This window comes from Asparagus officinalis, chromosome 9, assembly GCF_001876935.1.
Source record: "Asparagus officinalis chromosome 9, Aspof.V1, whole genome shotgun sequence".
NCBI classification, from domain to species: Eukaryota; Viridiplantae; Streptophyta; class Magnoliopsida; order Asparagales; family Asparagaceae; genus Asparagus; species Asparagus officinalis.
This window is the reverse complement of record NC_033802.1, coordinates 14,911,672-14,934,137: the sequence shown is the minus strand read 5'-3', so window position 1 is coordinate 14,934,137 and position 22,466 is coordinate 14,911,672. Positions and strand designations below refer to the sequence as shown.

At 35.0% G+C, this 22,466-nt stretch overlaps 2 protein-coding genes across 4 annotated transcripts in view; both read left to right on the top strand.

Moving 5' to 3' along the window:
• Window positions 1-2,854, top strand: part of LOC109823821 — a 25,808-nt gene extending 22,954 nt beyond the window's left edge. Inside the window, exon 7 of the mRNA XM_020390214.1 lies at window positions 2,098-2,854. Coding sequence (XP_020245803.1) covers window positions 2,098-2,525 — 428 coding nt within the window. The 3' untranslated portion in view covers window positions 2,526-2,854. The remainder of the gene's footprint in view (window positions 1-2,097) is intronic.
• On the top strand, window positions 3,763-22,031 carry LOC109824029 (ATP-dependent DNA helicase Q-like 5). 3 transcript variants are annotated; one of them, XM_020390542.1, is made up of 23 exons: window positions 3,763-3,833; window positions 3,903-4,752; window positions 4,844-4,963; window positions 5,058-5,111; window positions 11,245-11,357; window positions 11,610-11,822; window positions 11,946-12,024; window positions 15,042-15,095; window positions 15,187-15,261; window positions 15,405-15,458; window positions 15,629-15,673; window positions 15,756-15,850; window positions 15,938-16,067; window positions 17,130-17,228; window positions 17,553-17,608; window positions 17,720-17,822; window positions 19,823-19,951; window positions 20,108-20,286; window positions 20,413-20,437; window positions 20,537-20,652; window positions 20,846-20,933; window positions 21,596-21,685; window positions 21,756-22,031. In XM_020390542.1, the coding sequence occupies exons 2-21, from the start codon at window positions 3,916-3,918 to the stop codon at window positions 20,931-20,933; spliced, it is 2,664 nt and encodes an 887-aa protein (XP_020246131.1). In that variant the 5' UTR covers window positions 3,763-3,833; window positions 3,903-3,915; the 3' UTR covers window positions 21,596-21,685; window positions 21,756-22,031. The 3 variants fall into 3 exon arrangements, with proteins under 3 accessions (XP_020246131.1, XP_020246132.1, XP_020246130.1); XM_020390543.1 differs by lacking the exon at window positions 3,763-3,833 and having other exon boundaries at window positions 3,888-4,752; window positions 21,857-22,031; XM_020390541.1 differs by lacking the exon at window positions 3,763-3,833 and having other exon boundaries at window positions 3,888-4,752.

Genomic DNA, 22,466 nt, shown 5'->3' with positions numbered 1-22,466 from the left:
CACTTGCATATTCTTTTATTTGATATATTTTATTTTTCACCAAGAATCAAGTATATACTTAGCATTAAAATTTTTAATAAAATTGAAAATTTCCATGGTAAAAATATTAGTTATGTATTTATTCTTAGAACTTTTCTTGACAAATGTTCATTCTTTATTTTTTTAATAAATTTGTTTCATGCTCTTTTCCTTCTAAAATAGTTGTAAAAAAGTAAGGGAGTATCCACTTTTCCGGTCACAACAATCTGTAGGTATCTAGATGATTCTTTTTAAATCCTTGCATATCCACATTATTTGCACTATTTATCACTTTTTCACTTCATATGGTTGTGATTGATTCTTTATAATTAGAATTACATTTGTGGACTATTAGATGCAATGTACATTGAGTATTTTAATTTTCCAACCAAGGCATACTTGTTTACTTGACTAAGCCCTTAAATCTATCGAGTCAAATTTAATTTGGTTAAAGGATATTGGAAAAGTTGAGGTTGGGCAAGTGCCCACCTTGAACAATGCCTTACTTAACCCTTGGTTTTCGTACCGCATGAAAAACATGTTATGGAATAATGTGGTGTTACGAAGCATTGATGCTTTTTCACTGTGTTACAAAATGCGAGGGGACAGTTTTGTTTCATTATGAAATACAATTTTTAATACATTATGAGATACATTTTGTTAATACATTGGCTCCTATGATACTATTCTATATCACAAATCTTTAGGGAGTCTTGCTTTTAGGCAACTAACCAGATCTATTTCTAATTACAGGCACAATGGCACTTTATTATCATGCATGAATCTTTATCCGAATTAAGATCATCTACCTGATTGTTCTGATCCTATGTGAAGTATATGGTTACTATATATGTCCATGCGAAGAAGATTATCCAAATAAAAAGTTGACTGATAATACCATATAAATCATGAGTTATTATTTCTTTCAACATTTAAGCACAAAATTCCATATGAAATTGGTTTCCCAATTTTACCAAAGCATGCTCATGTCGAACAAGGCTCTGGATATTCAGTGAAATTTATTCAGGGTGGACAGTCGGAATTCCAATAACTCATTTAGGTTTCTACCATCCTTAAATTAACTTAGGTTCTCATAATATAATGACATGCATGTATATTTTCCTTCCCTCCAAGACTTGAGCTAGGAGATAAAAGATAGAAGTCCATCACTGTGAACCATTTAATTGCTGCACCCAAGCGAAACATGAAAAGAGAGATGGATGTCGAGACACGGACCATCTTATGTGTCTGAACGAGAAAGTATTTGTAAATCTTTGACCACCTATCCTTTAAAAAGAACCCATACTAAATGTATCACGTCTAATGTGGTTTTCTTTCATGATTTTCCAACAAAAATGCCAATTTTCTTCTAATTTCAATCACCTTGGCTTCATTCATGAGTGTCTAAATGAAAGCCTTAAAGGGAAATTCTTCTGTAAGTCCACAGGCAATGAACAATTCTAAATTTTCGTCTTGCCTCTTTTTCATATGGAAATATCATTGTTTCTGTATGCATGTATCTTTTGAGAACAAGATTTTTTTTTTGGTGGCTAAGAGATAACCTTGATTTTTCTTTCTTTTTATCAAGACCTCCTCTATGACATTCAAGACCTCCTCTATGACATTCAAGACCTCCTCCGTAACATGTAACTTTTTGGGTCCAAGTTCCATTACTGCTTCATGTAAACTAGAAGCACACATATGCTTCAAATTTATATTAAGGAAGACACTCCTAAGTCTCGTCATTGTGATGTAGGATGGTTCCTCATCACGTCATACGTACACACATGCACATATATAGATACAAACATACATACATAGGTACATATTCATGTATACACATGGAAATATGGATATGGGATGGCAGGTCATTTGTTAAATGAGCTATCGAGTTTTAACTGAATTCAGGCTGCACACTCTGATCTATATAATCTAACTCACAGCGTATATTTATTTCTTGACTCAAAAGGGTAAATACAGTTTCCTTCTATGTCTCAATAAAACTCCATATAAAGCTTTTTCTACACATTATAATTATACAATTAGTTGTTTCCTAATTTCAGCGTGTTCATTTTACAGAAGAGTCGACTGTTGTAGTTGAAGGTTCGAAAGGACAAGCATCAAGAAGCTTGACCCTTGCAGAAGCAACCGACAGCATACTCTTCTGCAGTTCGATAATTCATGATATTGCCTATAAAGCTGTAAGCATTGCAATGGATAAGGAATCAGCGATACTCCCGGAGACTTCTCGGCCAACAGTTACAATATTAGGAAAAACTGCCAGCAAAAATGATTCAAGAAAAGCACCCAGTAAACATTCACCAAAATCCCAAAAATTCAGAAGAAAGAGGTCAGAAACTCCAAATAAGTCACCGCTGACAGAGTCAGGAAACAATGTGATTGTCCAAGAATCAAAACCTGCAAATGGCGAGAATATCCCGCACAAGGTTCCTGATAGTATAAAGCCCCCGAAATTGGAATCCAAGTGCAACTGCGCTGTGATGTAGATAGGGACTTACCGTATTTGGCATATTTATTCTCTGCTCTCCTTTCTTTATTGTACCTAGCATAAACATTTTCAGCGCAATACCGCTATGCCGTTGGGTATAGAATTTATTTTTAAGAAGATGCCGCTTGTTTGATATGGTGGTTGTAAAATTGTAGCCCTTTCTCTTTTTTCCTTTTCCTTTTCCTTTTCCTTGCCTATGATCACTTTTTGGTCTGGTTTCGTTCGGTTGCTGCTGTATTCTTTTGTTTAGAGGAAGAGCTTGCAGTTTGAGCTATTCTTTTTGTAAATCTTCATCGGTGTTCTCTAATGTATGGTTCTCCAGCACCCTTTGCGTGTTGAAAATTTTGCAACTTGGTTATCTATTTTCTTCTTCTGCGTGTTGTTCATCTCATGCTTGGTTTCCGTGGCTTTATTTATGAATCTCAGGTGTTGTTCCGAGTAGAGATTCTGTGCTGTTGTCCAAAATCGCCCTTATAGAATGGGTGATGATTAATTAGTGGCTAGATGGCTAGTTTTAGAGGGATATTCTGGGAATTTTAGTTATTCTATTTATAATACGAATGGTTCTAAAGGATTATTATTTGTGCTTTCATTACAGGCAGCACGTGTGAATGTGATGTGTACCGCATAGAAGCACTTCAAGAGGATTCTTACTCGTTGGTTTTCAGTTATAACGGGTGAAATTACTGATGCCCAAGTATTATTCTACTACACTGAGATTGAGATTTTTCTGATAATTTTTTTTATTGATACCAACTTAATTGTAAAGGTTGAGAAAGTAATATGAATTTTTGATTTTTTTTGGAAATTATTATGACTTACCTGCTAGCTCTGTTATCATTTATCAAGCCATAACAGTTGAGATACTAACCACATTATAACGTATTCAAAAACTAATTTGTCACTTACATATGTGTGTATGTAGACTTGTAGAGCAAAATACTCTAACCCCCCCCCCCCCCCCCCCAAAAAAAAAAAAGATTTGTTATTTTTACGATAACGATCTCGTAAACTGACGGGAAAATCACACAATGATTTAATACGGAAAAAGTCATGATTGATCCAGGTTGGATTAGGATTTCAAATTTTCTAGATGTTGCAAAATTGCTTTCTTTTTGTAGTGCTAATAATTTTGTAAATGATAATTTCAAAATAAAATTTCTGATTTCTTGGCCAAATTATTCAGAATAAAACCGAACCTTTAAGCCCCAATTTGGCGGGAAAATCGACACCCTAATTTTTCTACGCAGCAAAAGGAGAGGGAACTCTCTTCCTTCTGACATTTCCTCCCCCTTATCGGATCCAAATCCGCCGCCGCCATGGAATCCGACTCCGATTCCGACGCCTCCCACGTCTCCTCCCTTATCGGATCCAAATCCGCCGCCGCCATGGAATCCGACTCCGATTCCGACGCCTCCCACGTCTCCTCCACTCCTCCCAGAGCCCAAAACCCCAACGCTAACCCCAAACCCAGAAGCCCTAAACCCAAACCTAAAAAACCCAAGTCCAGAAAACACAAATTGGATCCGAATCCGCCGCCGCGGCCGCCGTCACCGGATCCGAACCCTCCATTTCCCTCACCTAACTTCTCCATCCTCAACGGATTAACGGTTAAGAGGATACAGACCCAACCCAACCCAATAACCTCTTCCTCATTTTCCTCCATCTTTAAATCTCGAGGGCTCGATTTCGATCCCTCTCACTTTGAAAAAGATAGTAATTTTCCATCTACGAGTTCAAAAAATGACGAGAAGATTCATAATAACAAGCCGAAGAAAGCGCAGCCCAATTTCATAGCCTCCTCTAGTTTGCCCCCGGAGGAGCTGAAGCGATACAAATGCAGTAGTGAAGGTAATTTTGTGAGGTTGAATATTAATGGGTACGGGCGTAGGTATAGTTTTAAGAAAGGGAATAGGAAGTTTTCGTCGAAATTTAAGAGATTTCGTCGGAGATTTGTTAAAAGGAGTGAGGTTGGTGAAGAGAAAGATGGTGATGGTGATGATGAGTTTTGGATGGAGAGTAGAAAACTGGATTCTGAGGTTGAGAAGGTACTGGAAGAGGTTAGAAGAGAGGTTTCGGACAATAATTTGAAGGGTTTGTTGAAGGTTGTTTATGGGTATGATTCGTTTAGGGAAGGGCAGATTGAGGCAATCAAGAAGGTGATTAATGGGGAATCAACGATGTTGGTTTTGCCCACTGGGGCCGGTAAATCACTGTGTTATCAGGTTGGTTTTGATCTCTTTATATCTTTTTTGCTTAATTTTTTTTCCAATTCTCAGTCAAATTGTCCAATTTAATTAATTAGTTATCTTACAGTTGCCTGCTCTGATTTTGCCGGGGGTGACATTGGTTGTGAGTCCTTTAGTTGCTTTAATGATTGATCAGCTTAGAAGATTGCCATCGGTTATACCGGGTGCTCTTCTCTCAAGCAGCCAGGTAGTTACTTTTCCTGTAAATGCACAAGCTTATATTTGGATAGGATGCCTTAGTTCTTTTCATGTATTTGCTTGATGTTGTTTTCTTATTTCAGACAACTGAAGAGGCTTCTGAAACCCTACACAGGCTTCATGAAGGAAATATAAAGGCGAGTTCTCAAACTGCATAATGAATTGAGTTCTTATTTGAAATTTAGTTTCTTTCTGTTTGATTTTAGTTCAAATGATCAGCATGTAGAATCTGTTCTTGCATATATAGCTAGTAGTATTACTCTGCCATCTGGTTGTTATGACTGTTAATAGGCTAGCAGAACTATATACCTGTCTTTATATGCAGGATTTTTTCTCCTCCTCTATGAGTTAAAGAAATTCAATGATAAGACGCATGCTGATTACTCACCTTTTATAACGATCTATCGGGGCAAAAAGGACACTATTGATGGGAAATGACCATGGAGATTAGATAAGAAATCCACACTTCATTTCTTTTTGCATTAGATAGTAACTGAAAGTATATCCATTGGGTTTTCTAGAAGAATTATCTAATGAAATCATAGTGTAAGCTTATAAATTTGAAATTATTGAAGGAGTAGGGTTTATATATTAGGTTACCACTGATATAGTTACAGTCTAGTATGACTTATGCATGTCCATACTAGTAAAGAGCTCTAAATCACTTACAATGAGATCTATGTAGCTACTGTTCTTTCTTTTTCAAAATTTTAGTATATCTCTTGAATAGATATATAATTAGTGACAGCAACTAGTTTAAGTTATCCTTGGACCTATCAACCAGTTTGGAAGTGTGAATGTGTTGTGGTAGAAGCAAGCTATATGATGCCTGCTTTTAGATAAAAGTTCAAGTCAACAGGACTTGTGGGAACTCTATGCGGTCAATGCTTTTTGATAATATTTACTTATTTTGTTTCAAATTTGTGGTATTCTGGAAGATAATGCCAGTCTAGGTTGCACGGATTCAGGTATGGGTGCGGATATGGGACACAACAAATTTGTAAAGGATAGGACACGAGGACACAACTATATATACGTATTGAAATTAATAATTTATATGTGATCAATATTTTTTTTTCATTCACATATGATAAGATGTAAAATCCTATAATATTTTTATGTTTCTTTTATTGAATAGATTATGAATTGAAAAACTGCTTGTTTTGAACTAGATACTCAATTGATCGTTTAAAATCATACTTCTGAACTGTGCATGGTTTGATACGAACCCGACGTGAGTCCAATGAGTTGTAGAAATTTACGGTGAAGTATAAGATATATGATGATGAAGTGGATTGTGAGTGTTTTAAACTAAAACGTGTATTATATAATAAATAAAATGTCTGAATAATTGTATGTATATATTCAAGAAGTGTCCAAGGAGTGTTGGACATAGACATGATATGTGAAGTGTCAGACACGGATACGCTGCCTAGATGAACTGTCCGGGTAACTTAGATTGCAGTTGAAGGATTTTTCCTTTTATGATTATAATAAAGCAAAGAGGCATCTGATCATTACATTCCCAACAGAGAAAGGTACATAAAAAGAAGAAAGAGTTCAAAGGCATTTAAAGTTTGAACATATGGACGGAGGGAAAAGATAATCTAAAATTGTGCTGTTTGTTTGGTCTTTCAGTTCTCTTTTGGTTTGGGATAGGCTAGAGTATTATTTATTGAGATGCTTGTCTTTTGGTGACTTTCCCTCTAGAACATCCACTAAAAGTATGCTATAATCTTAGACTAAAAGTCTGATACGGGTAATTACATAAATTTACTGCATAAATTATGATGTTCAAAGTACTAAATGAACTAGGTAAAGAAAAACCATAATCTCATAAAAATGTGGGCTCGATGTTCTTAAGTATTGTTTTATCATCTATGACTAAATAGCTAAATAGATTCTCTAAATCCGAGCATCATGCTAGTATAAACTATAAACTATAAACATATTCAACATGACAAAACTTTGGTGTCTAAGCAGATCTTAAAAGTTCTTGCAATTTAGACGAATAGATGGTGAGTCTTCTACTTCTACTTTCAGATGTAAACGTTTCTATTGATGAGTCAAGTATATATTTTTAGATACATAAATTGATGCGGACCGGGGCGTGGGCTCGAATTCGGAAGTAGAAGGCTCTTGAATATGCTACCTTCGACCCCAATCCGGATGCTAGCCAATCTATAAAATTCCCAATTAATAGCCAACAACCATTCTTCATAAAAAATTCCATGTTATGGAACTTCATAATATTGTAGCAGAGTGCAAGCAATAGAGACTAATTTAGCAATTTAGATGCATGTTATGCTGTTAAGGACCTGTTCAACATAATTTCATTGAGCGTGTAGTGTGACCTAGATCCTTGGTTTTAGTCTATGCTCGTTGTATTAGTGAAATGCTGTATGTGCCTTGCATTCTTATTGTAATTTTTGAGTTATCTTGGTTGTAGTCACATTTTAAAGCTCTTCAGTCTGATGGACTAATTTTTTCAGGGGAAATTGCTTTAGGAGACCTGATTCAAAATATCTATGCATATACTTAATTGGAGAAAAATCAAATTCTTAAAACCACTTGCACCCAAAAATTTATTCATGTACACCCTTGACAATACTTTACACCTCATCTCCATAATTTTCTTCTTTTTTGACCTTTTCTGTCCTTATCTTCTCAACTCCTAGTTTTTTTATTTTCCTACTTCTCTTTCAAACCCAAAAGAGGCAATCATGGTGCCAATAGTAGCTCCCAATCCATTTCCGTCGCCACTTGTTGAGCAATGGTGATATTATCTCTAGAGACGAAAAGTTCATCTGAGGAGGTGACCAGTGCTAAAGCTCTATCCCCTTGTCGCTGCCACCATCGCTTCTTTCAGTATAGAGGAAATGAACGCGCGATGCTCAAGCTCCATCCCCATTGTTGATGCCATCGCAACCTCTTTTGGAACCGTGAAAGGCATTGAAATACTATTCTCCATTCGCTTCCACTCCGCTCCCTCATCTGACAGTGTCCAACAAGCCTGTGCTATGCTGCTGCTTCTTGTTTCTCACTGCTGCCAATAAAGTTTTTATTTTTACAAAAATTCAAATAGAGAATTATCTAAGGATGACAAAAGCTTTTGTATTTACACTTCATCATTCATTTTTCCCTTTTAACCTTTTTTTGTTCTCTTCTTCTCCTTTATTTCTCTATTAATTCCTTGTCATCATCATCCTCCTCTTCCGCCTCCCAAATAGCGGGTATGTTATGACAACCACTAACTTTGTATGTGTAACACGACTTATCTTCATAGTTTAGAGATTGAAATTTGGGGGTATTGGGGTTCTCAATAAAAAAATATTTAGAGATTGAAATTAATCTCCCTCATGTATTGAAGTGGAATGGATTCTATTGGATTATGAAATTGGTGAGAGATGTATGTGATTTGTGACGTTAACCTACTAAATATCACAAAAAAAGCTTTATGACGGTTAATGATTAAGAGTCACATGCAACGATAATATATAATACCTAAAGAATAACTATCTTATAAAACATAAGTTTATCACATTTAATTATTAAATGTCACAAGCAATGTCGATGCATCACAGATAATAGACAAACATCACAAGAATTTGAGATATGCAACACAATTCAGAAATAATCACTTGAGTCCACTTTTAATATGAGAAAATATTAAAGTCACTTGTTTCCTCCCTCAGAAAATATACCCCTGCGTTTTGAATGCTAAAAATTATGATAAAAAACACCTATATGACCTCGCAACCTTGAGACTCATATATGCTACAACTTGTTCATTTGTCACATTTAAATGTGGAATATGTCATAAAATGTGACGTTCGGTAAATCACAAATATCAAACAAAGTATAACATAGTCATAAATAACAAACAACTATAACGTCTAATGACTTAAAGTCACAGATAACAACAAATATAACATCCAATAACTTAAAGTCACAAATAAAATAGAAAGTAACATTCAATTTCTTATTTGTTAAGTATAGCTGATAAACTATATGCAGGTATTCCATTTGTGAATAAGTGTCACATGAAATAAGTAAAAGTCACAGTTAATAACTATGTATCACATTTAATTAATAAGTGTCGCAAGAAATTAGTAAAAGTCACAGAAAACGACAATATATCACAGTTAATAAATAAGTGTCATAGAAAATAATAAACGCTTATTTATTGACTATGATACATAGTTATTTTTGCGACTTTTACTTATTTCTTGTGACACTTATTCATTAAATGTGTTACATAGTTATTTTATATGACTTTTACTTATTTCTTATGATGCCTATTTATTAGCTATGATACATAGTCATTTTTATGACTTTTACTTATTTGTTGTGACACTTGTTCATTAAATATGATACATAGTCATTTTCTATGACTTTTACTTTGTTCATGTGGCACTTATTCATAAATGGAATACCTGCATAGAGTTTATTAGGTATACTTAACAAATAAGAAATTGAATGTTGCTTTGCATTCTATTTGTGACTTTTAAGTTATTAGATGTTATATTTGTTTGTTATCTGTGATTTTAAGTCAATAGACATTATAGTTGTTTGTTATTTATGACAATGTTATACTTTGTTTGATATTTGTGACTTATCGAACGCCACATTTTATTTCTTATTGTGATGTATTTCACATTTAAATGTGACAAATAAAAAAGTGGCGGCATAGATGAGTCTCAAGGCTGCAAGGTAATAGGAAGGTTTTTTTTATCATGATTTTCAGCATTCAAAACACAATGGTATGTTTTCCAAGGGAGAGAACAAGTTACTTTAATATTTTTTCACATTAAAAGTGGATTCATAAGCATTCAAGTGGTTATTTTTGAATCTTGTGTTGCATATCTTCATTTCTTGTGATGTTTATCTATTATTCTGTGATGTATCGATAGTACTTGTGACTTTTAATAATTAAATGTGATAAACCTATATTTTATGAGATAGTTATTCTTTATATGTTATATATTATCGTTGCATGTGACTCTTAATCATTAACTGTCATAAAGCTTTATTTTGTAATATTTAGAGGGTTAATGTCACAAATCACTTACATCTCTCACCAATTTCATAATCCAATAGAATCTATTGTCACTTCAATACATGATGGAGATTAATTTCAATTCCTAAACAAGTTTTTTAGAGTACCCCGATACCCCCAAATTTCAATCTCCGACCTATAAAGATAAGTCATGTTACACATACAAAGTTAGTGGCCGTAATAACATACCCACTATTTCAGAGGAGGAGGATGATGATGATGATGATGATGATGAGGAATTAATAGAGAAATAAAGGAGAAGAAGAGAACAAAAAAGGGTAAAAAGGGAAGAAAAATGAATGATGAAGTGTAAATACAAAAGCTTTTGTCATGCTTAATAATTCTCTATTTAAATTTTTATAAAAACAAAAGCTTCATTGGCAGCAACGAGAAACAGGAAGAAGTAGCACAGCACAGGGTTGCTAGGCACTATCGAAGGAGGGAAGGGAGTGGAAGCGGACGGCGAATAGTATTTCAATGCCTTCTGTGGTTCTGAAAGAGGCGGCAACTGCAGCAGTAATGGGGATGGAGCTTGAGTGCCGTGCGCTCACCTCCTCCATTCTGAAAGAGGCAGCGGTGGCAGCGACAAGGGGATGGAGCTTCGGCAGTAACAAGGGGAGGCAGCCCAGAAGAAAGTGGGAGAATAAACAAAATAAAAAGGAGTTGAGAAGGTAAAGACAGAAAAGGTCAAAAAGGGAAGAAAATTATGGAGATGAGGTGTAAAGTACTGTCAAGGGTGTACATGAATAAATTTTTGGGTGCAAGTGGTTTTGAGCATTTGATTTTTCTCCAGGGAGGTATGTGCATCGATATTTTGAATCAGGTCACTTGAAGCAATTTTCCCTTTTTTTATTAGGAGACAATTTTACATTTGCAGTAGTTTGCATATTAATGCTGATGTCTTTGAGTCCGGTGCAAGATTCTTGATAATCACCGAATAGTTCAAGATGATATAATAAGCAGACATGGTCATAGTTTGTTATGATATCTCAGGAAATAAAACAACATTCATTTTGTATACACTATTAGTTTATTACTTTAACTTATACATCATACAGGAGTATAAATTGGCAGGAATAAACGCTATGGCAAGATATAAGCACTAATAGTTCATTTCTTCATGCATGTCAATGTTTAGAAGTACAGTTAACTTGGTATGGTTGTCAAATGCTGTGTCTAAAATGTTCAATCACTATTTTCTTATGAACCAGGTGCTTTTTGTGTCACCGGAGAGATTTTTGAATCCTGAATTCACATCGATGTTTGGGGATTCTCTTTCTGTATCCCTCGTAGTGATTGATGAAGCTCACTGCATTTCTGAATGGTTAGTATATAATTAACAGAGTTTCTTTGGATTCTAATAGTTTTGCCTGAATTTGTTAAGAATCTATTCTGCCTGATCCCTGATCCCTGCACATTGTGTGGCAGCACAATTAGCACACAGTTTCCTAAGTCCAAACTATTAATAATGCTTTTACTTTGCACAATTTTTATTTTATAATGATATATAGTCATAATTTCTGATTTCTGTACTTAAGTCTTACAGAGTTTCACTTTCATGACTTCAAAAAAATAGGTCCCATAACTTCCGGCCTTCATTTTTGAGGCTGAGGGCATCTCTTCTTCGTCTGAAGCTTAATGTTCAGTGTTTTCTTGCAATGACTGCAACTGCAACAAATCGAACTTTACATGACATTATGCATGCTCTAGAAATTCCAGAAAGCAATCTTATTCAGGCATGCAAGATAAGAGAAAACCTGCAGCACTTTGTAACATTGAGTGGAAACAGGCAAGTGCATAACTTAGTGTGTTGTTAATTCATTTTGCTGAAGCAGTTATCATTTATCTTCTATATTTGTACGTCACACTTAACAGCTTCACTTTGAATTTGTTCGAACTGGACTTCCCGCAGATTGAAGGATTTACTGCTGCTGATGAAGTCTTCAACTGTTGTCAACTTGCGAAGCATCATTATATACTGTAAATTTCAGGTTAGGTATATATCACGGAGAAACATGCATGCATGCGTAAAAGGTCTTAAACTGTTGTCAACAAGCGAAGCATCATTACATACTGTAAATTTCAGGCTAGGTATATGTCATTCATAAACGTGCATGCATGTGTAAAAAGATGTATAAAGGGACCTTTAATGAGCAGATAGTTGACTTAACGTACAAATATTAACCATTAGGTATTGTCTACAAGATTGCTCGTCTATGTTGGGGACAATTCAAAGCTGCTATTGACTACATTAGATGCCAATTGTGTGAGGACCTTTCCATTTCAAAAAAGCTGTTTGTGCCTTAAATTGTTTACCTTATGACTTTGCTCAATAGGCATGCCAGAGGCTTTTGGTGCTTTGCCTGCCTTTTAAGGACATTTTGGTAATTTGTTTGCTGATTTTCTTTTTGGTGAATATTGGGGTTCCTCCAACCCTATTTGGATGTAGGGACTAGGGAGAAAACCCCTCTAATATTCTTGGTGGCATGTTCAGAACTTGTGGCCTCATTACACAAATCGCATATTACCTACTCCTCTCAACTCCTACTATATCTTGTAAAAAAGAGTATTTGAGAGGAAGTGCATTGCTTGCTGCAAGGATTGGTAGTACATCAACTTCTTCCTAATTATACTAATACTAAATGTTATGGGAAATGAACAGTTCTTAGCTACAGTAGAAATCTATTTTTTTTACCATATGTTTGCAAAAATTTCAAAAAAATTGATAGCTCATTTGGTCAGAGGGTTGACCTTGAAAGTAAGGTTGTGGGTTTGAGCACTGTATTCAACATTTCTTTAAGTCCATTTCCTTTTTTGCATAGAAACCCAATTTTTAACCCCATTCGAATTTAACTCATACACTTTGAAGAAAAGTTAGTTTTTGCATATAAACTCAAAATTTACCCCCATTTATTTTTAAATCCAGCTACTTCCAAACTCTCTCTTAGCCCTAAAATATTCCAATAAAAGACTCCATTTTTTAGATGTTAGTCCCTTGCATCTTCAATAATTCCATATTAGCCCCTCAACTCTTGAAAATAGCATGTCAATCCTAAAATCCTATATGGTCTTGCAAAAAGGTCCTTTTGCTAGTTGTTTAGTTTTAAAACTCAGTCATGATTGGATTAACCCCTAAGCCAACATCCAAAATTAATTTAAATCAATTAAGAAATGGGTTAGGAAACTTAATAAAGGGATAAAATCATCAATTTGCCTCCAACAGTTAGAGAAATATAATTGTTATGAAGCTTAGCTTTGGGTTAGGATTCTTTTATGATTTAAATCCATTAAGAAATGGGGCAGGAAACTTAATAAAGGGATAAAATTATCAATTTGCCTCCAACAGTTAGATTTAACGGAATATGCCACTCAAATCTTACATGGGTTTGTCATAGGAACCATCTTGCAAGACTCAATAGGATTTTAGGGACTAATATGCAGTTTCCAAGATTTTGAGGTATTAATATGGAGCTATTGAAGATTAAAAGGACTAACGTTTAAAAACCCTTATTTTTAAACCCGCTCATTTTGCGAAAGGGCTTTTTTAGCTAATAAACTCAAAGTTTACTCATCTATTTTTGAATCCACCTATTTTGACAACCAATCTTAGACACTGAAATATTTTTAAATTTCACTTTTAGCAATTTGGTGTATAATGTAAGTTTCAATATTTTTGTTCTAAACAATTAGTTATATATGGTCTATTTTTAAAATACTTAAACCATTATTTATTTATTTTCTCACACTAATGTTGCAGCATCGCGCATCTCAATTTCACTTGTTTTTCTTCTATATTATTTTATTTTCTTTACATAGGTTATGAACCTGATTACCTGAAGGCCTAAAAAATGAAGGATTATAGCTTCTGAGGATTTAGAGCACTGATTAGGAAAATTCAGGAAAAGTGATAAAGTGAATTTATTTGTAGGAGATTAGAGGTTGCTCCTATTGAGGAACAAATGAGAGATTCAGAGATGGTTAGTCATGACTCATGTACAACATAGGTCTCTTAGAGGTGTTTGGGAGGGCTTATTTCTTGAAACTTATAACTTATGCTAGTTTTGAGTGAGTTTTGGCTTTTGTCATAAAATTTTTATAAAAATTATATGAGTATGAAAGTCATTTCTTGGTCAAACCTAGCTTATTTTGATGAGCTGAAAACCTAGTTTATCAAAAGTTGGGGAACCCCAACTTTTTTAAATTGGACTTAAAAGCTAGCTTATTTGGGATGTTAGAAAAACTAGCTTAAACGCCACTTTGACCAAAAAAAAAAGCTCTCCCAAACACCCTCTTGGTGCACCGGTTAGGAAAAATGATAATATCATAGTAAATGGTGCAAAGTGATTTATAGGTAGACCTGAAAGAACTTGGTAGCAATTACAACGGATATGACAATAGTTAACTTAATGGAAGATCTGACCCAAAACTGAACTGAATGGAAGAATAGGATTCTTGTAGCTCACCCTAGAAATTTGGGATAAAGGTCTCGTTGTTGTTGTAGCTTTTGGGAACTTATATTTAAATGCCTAAATATGTACTTATTCAAATCTTGTTGTGAAGATAGAAGAACACTGAGCTTTTGAACCTAGGATGGGTAAGTTACTTGGCTGAAGCAACTACTTGGAGACATATAAAAGTGCAAACCCTTGTAAAGAATGGGAAAATAAAGAACTGAAAAGACTCGATAAATTGTGTAATATGAAGGTAACAAGGTTAATTTTAACAAGAATTAACAGCTGTTGACAAATAAAATTTTTGAAGCTCTGACTTCAAAATGTCTAGATAAATCCTGGTGAGAATGATCATTTTGTGTTATATAGATGTTCCAGTGAAACATTCCTCTCCAATTTGGGTAACTTAAGTTCACTGTTCACTGTTGCTTAGCCCATGTTTTTACGATTTGACAATTGCATAATCTAGAAGAGAAAGCTTTTCCACAATTATATGCATTTGGCCAGAACAGTGTAAGATTTAAATTTTAAGCAGGCTAGGTGTGTAATGTATGCAGGCTGAAGCTGATATGGTGTCCAAGTACCTATGCGACAATAATATCCATGCCAAGGTCAGAGGCATCATTGGTCTTATGGTAGATTTAAATGTGGCGACTTGATCTTACTAAGCGTTAATTCGTATCATTTGTTTCCACATCACAGGGTTACCACAGTGGTATGTTGGCAAAGACTAGGAGCCGCATTCAGGAACTCTTCTGTTCTAACAAACTTAGAGTGGTAAGAAAGTGGTCAGTTTCATACATTAGAAGGCTCTTAGTAATCCATGCAAGTTTAATTTAGTCTGAGAAGTATTTATCGCACCTTGTTAGATGATAAAAATTAACTTTGATTGATGAGATTTTATTCATATCTTTTTGAAGGTGGTTGCAACAGTGGCATTCGGCATGGGTCTTGACAAGAGTGACGTTGAAGCGGTATTTTCGGATCATTATTATTTGATTTGATTCTTTTTCTCTATCTCCTACTACCTGCTATTACTTTTTTATCCGTTAGTTTTCGCATAGTGCAACAAAATGGGCTATATTTGTTTATTTATTCAATTTTTAACTGATCCAGAGCTTTACATATGATTCTATTTTTTCAGGTAATCCATTATAGCTTACCGGAAAGCTTGGAAGAATACATTCAGGTGGCTATTGCAATATTTTGCTTGATGCTAGTATTTCTTGGTTTCAGGTGTTAAGTTTTAATCTATTGGTATTTTCTTTTAGAAAACTGGACGGGCCGGGAGGGATGGCAGGTTGTCCTATTGCCATCTCTTTGTTGATACTGATACATATTATAAGCTGCGTAGTCTTTCATATAGGTAAGAACATTTTAATTCGTATTGTCAGTTATATCACTAGTTGCTTCTTTTGTTGCTCGTTAACTTGATACAGAAATGCTTTGGCAGTGATGGTGTAGATGAATATGCAATCAATAAACTTCTTTCCCACATCTTTTCCAATGATGATGAGTTACCTGGGACCATTTGCTCCTTGATCAAAGAATCTGCATCCCAGAAATTTGATATGAAAGAAGAGGTACTTTCATACTTACATCTTAACTATAGGCATCTTTTCGTTATTCAGCCCTACTGTTTTTCTAGTTTTATTTGTTTTAGTAGTTTATCTGTTTTTTCATCCAAGTAACATTCACCTCAGAGCTTCTCAAATTCTTTCTGATCTTGAATTACATTTTCTGAACTTGCTAAAGACTTTGTTCGACATTTAAATTTACATGCATTTCATTAATCAATTTGTGTTCTAAGCGTGTACAATTCGTTCAGTCTACACTCAAGTATTCATTACTTCCTATGTTACCCGGGTACTTCTATAATGAAGCCGTACCCGTACCGGACACGTACCCGACACTTTGCCGTACCCAAACTTCATGGACACTTCTTGAATATATGCATGCATTTATTAAACATGTACTCAATTATAATATATAAGTGTTAATTTAAAACACTTGTTAAAGACTTCTTGGACGTAGAGCTTACACTTCACATCCGTCTTTTTTTGAAACTAATGAGGTACGGGTCGGATTCGTTTCAGTCCATACCCAAGTTTAAAACTATATAGTTAATGGGTCGTTTAGATGTCTAGTCCATACCCAAGTTTAAAACTATATAGTTAATGGGTCGTTTAGATGTCTAGTAAAAAAATGAGTAGTTTACAATTCACGATAATCAATATGATAAAAGAAACTCAAAAATGTGATCGGAATTTTAATTCTAATGACACATGAAGGGGAAAAAATTATCATATGTACAATATTAATTCAATATATATATGTAGTCGTGTCCCCGTACCCTACATTTTACAGTTTTGTCGTGTCCCGCACCCGCACCCGTACCAGTACCTGTGCCTGTTTCCATGCAACTTAGATTACTTCTATTGTTTATGCATCCTTCTCCCTGCATACATGTTCATAATATATGTATCACCATGTGCATGTAGTTCATTCTAAGAGAATCTGCAGGGACTGGTTCATAATATATCTCCATGTGCAGATTGCTATTTATTTTATTGTTTTCTTAGCTTTGATATTGCACAATCTTTCAAATTTCATATGAAAATGATATCGTTACTTTATTGATACAGGTGATTCTTACAATCCTTACACAGTTGGAGTTGGGTGATGTGCAATATATCCACCTTGTTCCGCAGGTTAATGTGACTTGTTCAGTGTATTTTCACAAGGTATAGTTTATTCTGTATGCTAATATTGTATTTGCTGAAAGCTGTAATGATTTTATTACGTTGATCACTAAAGAATAACTAAATCAAGCTAGATAAATGTGGTAGTAATGGTTATTGATTGGCCCTCCTGCTAGCTCATGTGGGCTCTAGGGTGAGGGTAGTTATCAAGTATCTTTTAGTGTCTTGAAGGATTGAACTGTTTTACCATAAACATTTCTTTGTTGTTTGAAAAAAAATTATTCCGTGCAGGCATTATGATGTTGTAGATTTGATTTATAATATCACTATTAAATTCTTGAGCGTTTGAAATTTCCCTTGCTGCAGACACCTCCTGCATTGCTTTCTGACAAGGAACCTTTAGTTGCAGTTATCCTTAGAAAGTAAGCGTTCTGTCAATTTTTAACTTTTAGCAGTAACAAGTAACTTTTATAGTTGATCTGTACCTTTGCTCTGTTGAGGGTTGGTAATTGTATTGCTTATAAACTTTGCAGGTCAGAAATAAAAAACGGCCATTATGTGTTTAATTTACCCACTTTGGCAAATGACACTGCAGCGACAACCACTGGTGTGTTAAGACATCTGCAAGACTTAAAGGTTTGGACAAGTCATGTTCAAATTATTTTGGGTCTTGGTGAAATTTGTTGTCCTATGATCTTGGTTATTGTTGCATTATGCCAAGAGGATGTGTATGCCGGGCTAGGTGCACATCAAGCTAAGAATATGTGTATTTATATGTCCGTTCATGATCATCATCAGTATATCATTATCCAACTATTATGCTTTCAAGATATGTTTAATTCTTTTGAAAAGAAAAGATGGATAATGGACACCCTCTTTCATCGAAGAAAAGATAGTTAAACGTTACAAACTACAAAAGTTCAGAAAGCACTCCTTTAATATAAGACCCATCTATTTACTAAAAAATCGTCATAAATAGTTTAGGTTATAACTTCCATTTTTTTCAGTACACATTAATATCTCCCAGGAAACACAATGTGGATCTCCAAGATTGAAATAGAAGCTATTACAAAGATGATGATGCTTAGTTACAGTCTTACAGATATAAGGATTTGATCAATCAAGATGAGTTAGTTACAGCACACGGAGTACAAAGGACGTCTGTACATAATCCTAAATGTAGTACTCATTACATTTGAATGGTGACATCTTACTTCCAGATTGCAATAATCTCTACAGTGATGTTTTTAATGCCATGCAGATTGAAACCACTCCAGTTTACTAACCAGATGACACAACATCAGTTAACACCCTGTTCACGGTTGTGTAGTATCTTGATTCGACCTCTACCCAATGAAAAGGAATTACTGAAAGTCCTACGATATATTGCCAGTGTTTTAAATTGCGGTCGACATGTCAGACATGTGGGGCTCACCACAAGGAAATCTCAACTTTCATATCATATGGCATTTTTGACCCAATATTGGGGATATATCGGTGCATATTGGAAATTGCGTCTGACATTGTGGCTTTAATTGCGGCCTAAATAGCGGCCAGTTTTGTTCTTATTTTATTTTTAGATTACAACATTTTGGTTTGGGTTTATATCACTACAATACATCTTGTCACGTGCATATATGAACAAATTGTGCAAACAAAAGTTACATTTTGCAATACATCATGCTTCTTTAGCTTTTAATGCTTAAAAAGTTTCAGTTTAACTTTTTCCATTGAGCTTCAAGAATGTTATTAACCCATAATTTGAGACCTATTCTATAAAGGAGTGATTGTTCATGCTTCAACAATTAAAATAGAAGTCCAAATTAATGTTACTTGCTAGTTGTCACTTGTCAGTCTTGTAGATTACATTCTAGAACTTATATTATACATCACATCATCCGATTTGGCACTCTGATATTTACTACATATCCTAGATATTTCCCCAGTTTCCGCAATCCGGTATGGATTTTGACCTTCCGACATGCCCCCGACATCCGATATTTAAAACCTTGTATATCGCAGCATAATGACTTAAAAGTGCCCTTTTCTTCCTCTGTTAGTTTTGAATAGAGTGCATGAAGTATTCATAAGGATGCAATTATCTGAATATGTACATATATTTTGAATAACACATTTCTGGGTTAGTTTGCCTAGAGATGATTTGTCTCGACCAGGTTGTTGCTTCAATAACCAAGAGAGCACTTTGTTTAGATCCATTGATTCTGATACTTTGCCTAGTTTTATGACTCCTCTTCCCGCCATTATGACATAGATTGTATTTGTATTGACAAGCATGACAATCTTGGGTATATGTACAATCACAATTTTCTGTGCTAGTCTTCTGAAGATTAGCCACATTATTCTTCCATAACCAAGTGACTGCGTCGTGTGTGATCCATTTATTCTGATTGTTGACATAGTTTCACTGCATACAGAAGTAAAATGATTTTGGTTCTCTGTATTAGACTGCGGAGTATAAAAAATATGTGTGGACTTGATTTCCAAAGCAGGTCTATCTTTTATGGAGAGCTTACTGTTATCTCAATCAGTTTCATGTTAGGTTCTGTAGTATCTATTTTCCCACAACCTTCCTGATGATTATGGAAATTTGACAACATTGTATCACCCAATTTCAGTCTCTGGGAGAAATAACATATGATTTGAAGGATCCAGCATTTTGTTTTGTGCTTGTGAAGAAGCCAGACGATGTTTTCTTCCTAACCACAAAGCTTGCTAAATGGTTATCTGAGGTTGAAAGCTGCAAGGTGAGTTCTGTTACCACTTTGATCCATTAACACTTCTGAATGTGACATGGTACTTCATGCAGTTTACGCCTATCTATAAGCTTATAAACTTTCTGAACGGCATATGTTGTTAGTAGGGTTCCAATATTGGTAACTTTTGTCTTCTGCTTTGAATAGGTACAAAAATTAGATGAAATGTTCAATGTTGCAAGTTTTGCTGTGAAAGAATGCAAGAGAATTGATGGATGTTCAGAGACTATGCATACACCATGTATTCGAAGAAACATATCAGACTACTTCAGCAGGGATGATAACGCCTCTTGTAATAACTTATCCTCTAGGCTACCAAAGAGCAGGTCTCCAGCTACACCCTCTGGTTTAATTGCATGAAATAAAAACTTTATTTAGACTGTGTACTCCATTACATTGCATGATGATTTTTATTCAATTCACCTAATATGGTAAACGTTACATCTTTTCAGCCGATTTATGCGTGCAGACATAAAGGTGAGATGTTAGTACAAAGTTTTACCAGCTTGAATGAAAGAAATGTTTTTTCTTCTTCTTGACTTACAAACTCTAGAGGAGAACTCTTTTGGGTGGCAGGTGTTTTTGCAGAGCAATTCACATGCAAAGTTTACCCCAAGAGCAGTTGCGAGGATTATGCATGGCATCCCTAGCCCAGCTTTTCCCTCAACAGTTTGGTCGAAGTGCCATTTCTGGTATGTCTGAAAATCCATTTTTATTAAAGTTTAACATAAATTTACCCTGTAAAAAAAGAAGCTCGCTACATACAAAAACATATATTTTGGTCTTGTTGGTCTCTTAGTGTTGAAACAGGGTGAAGTGTGTCTTTGTTCGTTAAAAGAACATAACTAGCAAAAAGAAACTGAACTGTCTGCAAATGTTTTGCAGGGGACGATACATGGAAATCGATTTTCCCATTGTTATGGAAGCTGCTGCAGTAGAGCTTATGGATTTTGTTAAGAAAGGGAATACTTGAGTAAGTATCTATATTAGTGGTGGATCCAGGATTTTCAGAAAGTGGTGTCCCTACATGATTAATAGGGTTAATTGTGAATGGACTCTTTGTACTATCGCTAAATTAAACTCGTCAATTTTATTTGGTAAATGATGTTTTCATTAACCATATGGAAAAATATGTACAGAACAAAATTTAGGCATATCTGAGATGACAATTAAACTTGTTATTCTCATAGTTCTATTGTTGTAGATTGGTTAACTCAAATAGATAGCAAAACTGATTAAAATAGAAATGAGGGAAGCCTATGGTAGAAAATATGGAATTTAGTTGGCTTACCAATTATATATAAGCTATACATTGGGAAAGGGTATCGAAGTGGTGTTACGTGAGACCACTTTTGACATAGGTGGATCTGCCCCTGTATCTATGGCCACGATAAGGATGTTCCTCTACCATCCCTTTACCATATAGAAATGTGGAAAAGTAGCATCTTAGTTTTGCTGCAGAGACCTGACATTATATATTTTACAATCATCTATTTATTTAAACCAATTACACTCGAGTATTCTCGCATTCGCTTTTTCCCCCATTTTTCTTGCATACATAGTAAGAATTGTCATAATCACTAATTGAACTTGAACAAATTTTAACATCACCTGGCACATCACTTCGGTTTACAGAAACTGTATTGGCGAATGTCAGTATTGTCTGCTTCTACTGGCATTTCCCGCTGTGCTTACAAACGTGCATCCTCCTGCAAGGCCTATGAGGTATCAATTTTAGGTCATGTGATTTGGTTTTTATTACTACTTTGTACCCTAACCCTTGACTTTCATCCAGGTATTACTGTGAGGATCTTTGACACCTACAAAACAACGAAATCTTTGCTTACGATTGATTGACATAAACTAAACTTCTCCATCCAACTCTCTTTGTCCTAGTGAAAGCGAACACCAGTAACACACACGGTGGAAGTCTTTTTCCCTGGGGGATTAGATACCAAGGAAGCTCTGTGGAATCATGTTAGATGACAATATTCGAGCTGTTGAGTTTTGGAGAGAGATGAGTTTTGTTTGCAACTTAACAACAAGGTCAATTTCTAGACGTGTTTGAGCTTGAGCAGTTGCTGACAGATAGTTGCTTGTGTATATTTCGTGCTCATGGATCTGCCACTGGCTCATCTGATGCACGAAACTTGAGACCATTAATTAATATGTTGATTTTTAACCTAAAGCAAAACAGTAAAATGCAACCAGTGTAACAAATCAAAACTTTCAAAGGTATAATAACATGCGCTGTAACCATGGATTTCAGAAAGTATTGAGCTTTAACTTCTTTAGACTTAAAACAGCTCCAGCCCTTTTTTTTATATTTTTACAAGGTAGTTGTTATACGAAGAGTGACTGTCCGCAGCACCAAAACATGCATACAACAAAAAGGCTTAACAAAATACATAACCACATAGTAAATTTCATATACTCAAAACAACTCCCACGTTGACTCCACTAGCAGCGGCATCACTTTGAAAGATTTCACTAGCAAAATTACTGA

Excerpts from the sequence above, each read along its gene's own strand:
- LOC109824029 (XM_020390542.1), top strand. The coding sequence starts at position 3,916 with ATGGAATCCGACTCCGATTCCGACGCCTCCCACGTCTCCTCCACTCCT. Across the intron at positions 19,952-20,107 it reads CTGAGGTTGAAAGCTGCAAG|GTACAAAAATTAGATGAAAT; the intron begins GTGAGTTCTGTT and ends TGCTTTGAATAG. Across the intron at positions 20,287-20,412 it reads TCTAGGCTACCAAAGAGCAG|CCGATTTATGCGTGCAGACA; the intron begins GTCTCCAGCTAC and ends ACATCTTTTCAG.